Raw genomic sequence first — 9,069 nt, 5'->3', positions numbered from 1 at the left:
TTCCCTTCCTCTTATCATTTCAGTCTTCATCATTGCTATTAGTCCCCAACGATAAGTGCAGAGAATGCCGCCATTTTATGACCACCTACCAGCTTACCATTTCCCTGCTTTCCCTGCCTCTCTCAGCATTGGACTGAATAGGCCACAATCTACTGCAATTTGCTGGAGCAATTTCTGCTGTGCCTTCAGCCTGTGTCTAACAATAGCAGGAGAGAGAGAGAGAAAGATTATTCTCAAGAGCAATTATTTTCTTTCCTTTTCTCTCTCTCTATCTCATTCGTTTTCCTTGTCTCTTTGTAATAGTTCATGTTATTTTAATAAAATTGTGCACATTATATCTTATATTATACTATGTCTCCCATCAATCTGAAATAGACACACTTCTCTCATGTACAAGGATAGAAAAATATGCCTCTCTCTTTTTTTTTTGTTCATTCCCACACGCACAAAAGAGGTTTCTGTAATATCTTAATCGGCAATGAAATTAAATGGAGAACTAATGGAGACTTTTGCTTAGGTGTTCATACTCAGATTTTAGTCTTTTTCTCAGGTTTTTCTCATAAGAAAAAGATAATGGTAATCTCAAATGTTAGAAGAGCTTCAAAATAGACCTCAATAATACTGTGCTCAGCTTTAAATAATCAGAGATGTCGACATGAGCTCATATTTCAAAAACTTGATGTAGGCTATGCTGTCCACGTTAATTTAAATTTGTCAGGATTTTTAGTATAAGCACAAATGTGTGTGTGTGTAATATGTATGTATGTATATATATTCATATATTATGTATAACATAATATAAAGCCAACAAGCTCAATCTTTTTACCACTATTGCTCGTTAGGATTATAAAGGATTATAAAACAAGGTGAATTAAACACAAACTGAGAATTTGATTTTGTCTCCTGAACTAAGTGTAATATTTGTGCATTAAAATATTCCTCTGGGCACATTTCTCTTAACAGCTAAACAATGTTGTATACTTTATTCCAAAACATATGCAAACAAATAAAAGAAAAAGTACTGACAGCTCATTACATGGAAATGTATCCATTAATTTTAAGGACATTTCCGTTAACTCTAAAACAATGCAATGCAGTGTACAATTCCAAATACTGGTAAAACATGTGAAAAATAAATTCCTTTCAGAACATTGTGCCCTATTTTGACTTTAACTCCTTCATTTTATTATGATTAATTTCATTGTTGCATGGTATTTTATTCGAAGTTTGTTTGTTCACTGTGTGGTTCTCAGTATATAGTGAATGAGCGAATAACTAAGTGATTTCATTCTCAGATTTGTACTGCCTCAGGTTGCATTTAGTATTACTGCTTCTGTTGTTGTAGTGGATTTCTCAGCTGCATCTGTATTTACCGTAATCGTATGCCATTCACGCTACAGTCCTGTCAGATGCTGTTACCTTCATTTCATTTTCTAGTCAGATGTATATTTTGGCATGAGGTTGTCCTCCTTCCTGCTGATGGAACAGAACTGAAGTGTGTGTGTGTGCGATGAAGGTGGAGATTTATTGCAGAGAATCCTGCAGGGATCCCTGATTCTGTTTAATTCAGAAAATACAGGCACTTTAGGAAGGTGATATGACACACTGACACGTTTATTGACGCAGATACAAATTCGAAAGGAAACTTGAGAGCTGGTTTGTTTATTGCATTTGACAAAAAGCCGTTTAAAAGTGCATTAGTGCTTGAGAGAGAAGGAGATCTTGATTATGTGGATGGTCTTAAGGGTGTTTTCGCTTGGAGCATTGATTAACAGTGTGCTGCGTTTTCTCCCTCAGTTTGGTTCAGGTTTGAAACCACATCAGAACAACTGAGAGTTGGCCAACAGTCAGAATTAAAGTATTTATGAAAGCCCAAATGTATTTCATCTGCAGTATATGGAAAGTATCAGCAGTTTACACATTTGGATGTCTGTGCTCTTACCTGCAGCAATGTGTCCCATCATTCCTTAGCTTCTGATCTGTAGTTACTCATATTTGTCCTTTTCTCAAAAAATGTGTATTTTGGGATCATAAAGAGATTCCCTTTACAAAATTCATCATACGATGCAGTCAAACCTCATATCAGATTCATGTTCGCGTTATAAACTCGGCAAGAAAGAAACATCCTCTCACTTTCAACTGCTTTCATTTCCAGCAAGTTTCTTAACATGTAAATATTTTTAATATAAAAATTTAAACTAGTTTATGACTTGTTCGTAACTCAGTCGTAAACTGAACAAGTTTCACAGGCATTTGATGTGTCCACCAACTGCTTTAATTACTTCAGAGCTTCTCCTCCTTATGGACTGCACCAGATTACCAGTTCTTGCTGTGAGATGTTAGTCCACTCTTCCACCAAGGCATTGCACATGTCTGGGGGGACACTTGGATACGTGATTTGGCCTGCAAGGACGATCAGCTGTCCTTCCTGTCTCCCTGTTTTAGGCTAGTCGTAATCTCACATTACAGACATTATTATAACTGTGAACTTAATTGCCTGCTGCCTGTAAACCGTAAGGTGCATGTGCAAAAATGGTTTATAGCTCATTGAACAAGTATGAAAATATTGTTTAAACCCTTTGCAATACAGATCTGTAAAGCTTATTTGGATTTTTTTCAAAATTATCCATAACCCACAAGGGTCTGAGGGGGTTTTGGGGCCCTGGAGAAGTTTTGACATGCCCTGACATTTGTGCTTTTTGCAGTATCTTAAAAACATTCATGTCTAAAGTCTGATTACACTGTAACAGCACAAACTGTGCTATAATAATACTGTATGGTGTGAGCAGCAGCAAACTTTTGTGTCCTGAAAAAGGGACATTTTTTTGTATAGCATTTAGTTTAGCATGGGATACATGAAAGCTACATGGCTATGTATCTTTGTGTGGATAAACAAGCTCTTATTTTATAGATGTATGTATGTATGTGCGTTTGTGTATGAGTAGCAACCGGACTGCTCTCTGTTGTGGATAAATGACCCCATTATAGTTACACTGGGGGGGTCATCTATCAGCTCAACTTGGCCCCTTTACGCTCAGACACTGTCTGCAAGGGAACGGACACAGCACTGCTTCTGTGCCTCAGCATTTATGTGTGTGTGTGTCTGAGCTTTTACCTTGCGTGTAAATAACACACTCTGCTTTTATAAGTTTTCTTTTTATAAATGTGAATTAGCTGATTTGTTTTTGTTCACTTTTCATGAATTAAATCTAGTATAAACTTCTCTAAATGTTATTCAATTTATGGTTAAAACAAGAAAAAATAATTGTTTATTAACTGTAATTCAAGATATACACTACTGTTGAAATGTCTGGGGTCGGTAAGATTTTTTTTCTAAAAAAAAACAAAAACTTTTTTTCATTAAAGATGCATTGATTGGATACAAACTGACAGTAACGACTTTTACGAAAAACAAACCAAAAATTGTAATTACATTATTAAGGATCATAAGACTGGACAAATTACTGGAAAATTCAGCTTTGCCATCACAATAATAAATTATATTTTAAAATATATTACAATGAAACAGTTATTTTACATTATAATCAAAATTTCACAGTATTAATTTTGTTCTGTTTTGGTCAAATTGTCTTGTTGAGCTTTCAAAAACATTAAAATATCTTAAGGAACCCAAACTTTTGCACGATGTTTTATATTCTCTGAAAATAATATTTGTTACACAAACGCACTTTTCAAGTAAATTTGTCTAGTTTTAAATATGTTCAGCTTTAAAAAAGGGAAAAATGCTGATTTAGAAGCAGATTTTTTTGCAGTACAGAGGAGAATAGATTTGATGTATGGTGATGGCGCTCTGTGGATGTGTCCTGCTCTGCAAACCAGCTTGCCAGTCTTTCCCCAGTGCACCCTGGGAGCTCATTACAGGTGTCTCTGAGCTCGTGAAACACACCAGGATGCGGTTGTGTGGATCCTCTTTATTAAATGCTACAAAATAAACAGAAACCACAGATGTGTGATTCACCATTACTGTATATGCTATAGTGAGGCAGACTGTTTTGTTCTGTGTAATAGTTAGCGTCTCAGTCTGTTGGTAGAGACATATCCATAGAGACTTGTTTGTGTGTGAGTGATTTTCCTGTCAATGCATTGTTTTTCCCATCATTACACAAACAGAGAATCAGGTACTTTTTATCTGCCTTACTTTCTCACCCTGAGCTTGAGTACAAACTTGGGAGGTTTAGGTGTAATTTACTCTGGTTGCACTGTAAAATCGAATTAGTTGGGCTTACTTTAAAAAAGCATGCAAACCGATTGCCTTGAAAAAACTAAGTAAAGTGAAATAGGAATAGTATGTTGTACTGACAAATGCTTAGTTAGTATAGTTTACTTGCACGCGAGTTCTAGTAACTAAAAAAGAACTGTAGGGGGTACTTGATCCTTTCGTTTAGGTTTACTCATGACTTAGTATAGCTACTCACTGACTCCCAGAGTGCATTGCGGCATGAATAAATTATGCAGTTGCTTTGTTTTACAGTTGTTGTTTTTATTTGCCAATTTTACTTGCTGTCTTGTGTCAGTAGTAGCACAACAAAAAGAGCAAATAAAATGGTTATTGTTACAATTAATTAAAATAAATGAAATTGAACTGTTACCATTGTTGTGATTCACATGCTGAATGTTTAAGTCTGTGTTCACGTGCTGAATGTTTAAGTCTGTGTGTGACTTTAGTATATTACCACACACTATTTAAGAATTATATAAACCCAATTTTAAGCTTCTTAATGTATTTATGAAAAATAAATTTTGCAGAAGTTCAATGACTAACACAAGCACAAAAAAATAACACATTGATTTAATTATAAGATAGGTCACCTTCTAAAAGCAACCTATTTATTACTTTTCTTCCCTTGAAGCCAAATTACTCTGCCTTCACGATGCATTGCTGCATTAACGGGAAGATAATTATAGTAGCATAAACAAAGTTCCAAGTGCCCAACCAAAGGGAACACTAATCACTATAATGGTGCATAAAAAAAAATACAAAAAACATTTTAGGAAAATCGCCATTAATTTATGAAGTCAGCTTATGTGATGTTCTCTCAAATATTTCAGTTGTATTGAAAATTCAACATTCAAGATGACTGGGAAACGAGTGAATGCAACTAGTGAAAGATAACTGCAGACATGGAGGAAATGGGTCTATCAAGACTCTAAAAGTCTATTACGACTCTTTCTTTTCTTCTTCTTCTGTTGTTATGTTGCACATTAGCAACATATTAGTGCACTGCTGCCTCTCACTGGTTTATTAATGTCATTGGTTCCTTTGTGGCTACTTGAATATTTGAAGTAAGTGTCACTCAAAACAGTAAGTAAATTGTTTTATTTGCCTTGAAAGTAGCTGTAACTTAATAAAACCTAGTAAGTATAACAACTAAGTAAAGATTACTAATTAAATCTAAGTAAGGTAAACTATTGGATTTTACAGTGTGGAGGAATTTGCTTTTGGTTTCTCCTTGTGAGTAAATAATGTCTGCCTTTTACATCATGCCATTTAAAATGCTGGAAATCTCTCTCTCTCGCTCTCTCTCTCTGTCATTTAGAGCCGTAGTCCACGTCACTCCCAGTCCACTCAGTCAGGTTTGGCAGACCAGGCGTCTAAACTGTCCTTCGCATCTGCTGAGTCTCTGGAGACCATGTCTGAGGCCGACATGCCGCTGGGCTTCAACCGCATGAACCGTTTCCGTCAGAGCCTCCCACTCTCCCGCTCTGCAAGCCAGAATAAACTACGCTCTCCAGGTAACATATACCTTCAACATATATCTTTACCTGACACTCAAATACGCTTATGCCCACATAAACATAAAAAAGAATAAGTTATCAACTTTACTAGTGTCAGTGCGTAAGATTTATTTTATTTTTTTTGGATAGAAATGAATACTTTTTCAGCAAAGATGCATAAAATTGACCAAAGTGACAGTAAAAACATGAATAATATTACAAAAGATTTCGAAATAAATGCTGTTTTTTACACTTTCTATTCATCAGAGAATTCTAAATAAGTGTATCACTGTTTTCCCAAAAATATTAAGCAGCAAGCAACTGTTTTCAACATTGATAATAAGAAATGTTTCTTGAGCAGCAAATCAGCATGTTTTAATGATTTCTGAAGGGTCATGTGACACTGAAGACTGGAAAATTCAGCTTTAACATCACAGGAATAAATTACATTTTAAGATATTTTAAAATAGAAAACATTTATTTTAAATTGCAATAGTATTTTACAAAATCCCTGTTTTACTGTATTTTTAATCAGATAAATGCAGACTTTAAAAAACATTAAAATGATTTCTGACCCCAAACTTTTGAATGGTAGTGTACACAATTTTCCACATACTTCTCTTCTGTTAAGGCCTGCAATGGCCTACAAAGCCCATAAATAATAGAAAATGAAACAACTTCACTAGTGCCTCTTATTCATCCAATCGACTTCCTGTAACTTTCAAATACAATTATTGTTTATGAAACTCTTCTGAACTGTTACTGCATAACCAATTTAAATTTAACAGCAGTGCCTCTAAGCCTCTTGAGAAACGATTTCAAAACCATTTCTGGGCGCAATTCAAATCAAAACGCTTTGTTAAAATGTAAACATCATCCCAAAGGTTATGCAGAAAGTTACTTGAATGTTTGATAGACAGTTAAGTATTCATTATGATAAATATTTCCTTGCAAATAACTCGGAGTACAAGAACAGTTCAAGTTGCAATCAGATTAACCTCAGGAAATATCTGTGCTATTTTTAATAGTGATGTGACACGGTGCTGCATTACTTCTTTAAATGTCACATTGTATTGTGCGTGCAGCTTTACAGTTGAGTGAGATGACACAATAATTAAACACATTCTGTTGTTTTTCATTTGCTGTGATGGAAAGTCTGATTCATTCTGTTGAATCACTTTGTTTGAATGGGTTGGGTGGTATAAATGAATCAGTGGAAAAAAAACATGTGCCCCACTGTTCTGGTTTGCTTTTGGCAGAAGATGACATTTCGCTGTCCTGCAATTAGATACTGTGAAATGTTTCCTACTCATTGATAGTTAATAGCAGTGCTTTAATTACAGCAGTACAATGCATTCATATGAACTGACCTTCAACAGTTTGTTTTTTAGCTTTGGTTTCCATGGTGCGAAGTATCTCTTAGATGTGATACAGTGTTGTTGAACTTTTATAGCTGAGTGTGTGTTAGCAGCAAGCGCACAATATTTGCTGAAAGTGATTCGGTTGGAGCTCTTCCCCACAGAGAGATTATTGTCCCATCAGCAGGAAATTTAGGATCGCCTGATGTCCCTTTAGGTGAAGTGCGCCGAGATAAACTGACAAAAACTAATGACAAAAAGTCTGCAGTAGGAGGTCAGCAACCCTGAATGAGCGACTTGCTGTCACTGACATCCCTCCTAAAATCTGTCTGTCACTCTCTCTCTCTCACAGCAGTTTACAACACTTTATCAAATTTATGATTTATGCAATTGAATTGCATATAAAATTGACATCCATTTGGATTACACAGTTTTAACATAGACTAATAAACCTAATGTGATGCTTTTCACACTTTATATTTGTCAGTCACACATAAATAAAACAGATAAGCAGCAGGTAAGATTTCTGCACAGTTTATTAACAGCAATTTTCATCTATTTGATTTTATTTTAAACAATCTTTTCTTCTAAATGCATTCATTCAGATTGCTTAGAATCTGCATAAATCTGTTCATTGTGAAAAACATTTGAATTCATTCAGTTAGAAAAGTATGAATATGGCATAAGATGTGGAACAAGCCAAATTCAATTAGTTAAAATGTATCAGTCAGAAAGTAATTGGATTTATGTATTGAGGCTGTTTTTTCAATGTTTAAAACGCATTCAGTTTATTAGCACTGTTACAGAAATCTTACCTCTTTCGTTTATGTATAACTGATAAATACTGTATACATCACATTAAGTTTGTTAGTTTATAATAAAACTGCGTAAAGGTAATAGATTACAATTTTATATGCCATTCAAATGCACAAATCTCACATTTAGGAGCGTATGCTTCACCATTTTCATGTTGATCATGGTGGTCTTTCTTGACTTTCTTCTTACTTCTCTCCTTCTCTCTCCTCAGGTGTCCTTTTCCTGCAGTTTGGCGATGAGACCAGACGTGTTCATATCACTCACGAGCTCAACAGTTTGGACACCTTGCACGCACTTATCGTGCACATGTTCCCTCAGAAGCTGACAGCGGGAATGCTGAAGTCCCCGAACACGGCCATCTTGATCAAAGACGAAGCGAGGAATGTCTTCTACGAGCTGGAGGACGTGAGGGACATACAGGACCGCAGTATCATTAAAATCTATCGCAAAGAGCCCATCTATGCCTCCTATCCTGCGGCACATCTGGCCAACGGAGACCTCAGGGTGAGATATTCCTCCTGCATTCAATGATTCAGTTGTTTGCCATCTTACATTGTCTCAGCATGGGCTGATGGATAAAAGAAGGCACCAAGCATGATCCATATTTAAAGAATGTTTTCTTTCCCAAGTCAAAATAAGAAATCACAAAGTTAAGGATGTAGATCGCAGTATGTGGCGAGATGAAAGGCAAACCTAACCTTCAAATCGACGTCACGGCCCTTTTTGCGTGTTAAATATTTTAAAGGGAAGTACCTGTTGTTTGATCCATTGAGCGACGTCTTTCAGATTTGGATGTTCTTGAACTCGGAGGTTTTTGAATTATGCACAGTTTTTGGCATATCACTTGGGAGTTCGGTTCACTTTGTGAGCTCGCTGTGCTACCACAGGAGTTTGATGTGGGTTGACTTTGAAATGCGATCATGTTGCGTCACTCTGTTGATCAAATGTTCGTTTTTACTTCGCTGGTGTGAGACGTCTTTACCATTTCATACCAACTGCTAAGAGACACGAGTCTCTCAGCTAACATTAGACATGAGGCTGTTAATGTATGCAAAAGTTTCTGTTTATTGTCTGTTTGTGTGGGGTGTACTGTATGTGTGTACACTGATGTTTGTATGTGTGTGTATGTGTGTGTGTGTGTGTGTGTGTGTGTGTGTGT

General features: G+C 35.9%; 1 protein-coding gene across 1 annotated transcript in view; it reads left to right on the top strand.

Annotated features, from left to right (window-relative positions):
* LOC107654457 (SRC kinase signaling inhibitor 1-like) overlaps positions 1-9,069 on the top strand; it is a 61,897-nt gene that overhangs the window by 16,480 nt on the left and 36,348 nt on the right. The window contains exons 4-5 of the mRNA XM_016441527.1: positions 5,559-5,754; positions 8,122-8,414. Of these exons, the coding sequence (XP_016297013.1) occupies positions 5,559-5,754; positions 8,122-8,414 (489 nt within the window). The remainder of the gene's footprint in view (positions 1-5,558; positions 5,755-8,121; positions 8,415-9,069) is intronic.

This window comes from Sinocyclocheilus anshuiensis, unplaced genomic scaffold (genome assembly GCF_001515605.1).
Source record: "Sinocyclocheilus anshuiensis isolate Anshui unplaced genomic scaffold, SAMN03320099.WGS_v1.1 scaffold419, whole genome shotgun sequence".
Classification (NCBI taxonomy): Eukaryota; Metazoa; Chordata; class Actinopteri; order Cypriniformes; family Cyprinidae; genus Sinocyclocheilus; species Sinocyclocheilus anshuiensis.
The sequence above is the reverse complement of the archived record's forward strand: the minus strand, read 5'-3'. Positions and strand labels throughout refer to the sequence as shown.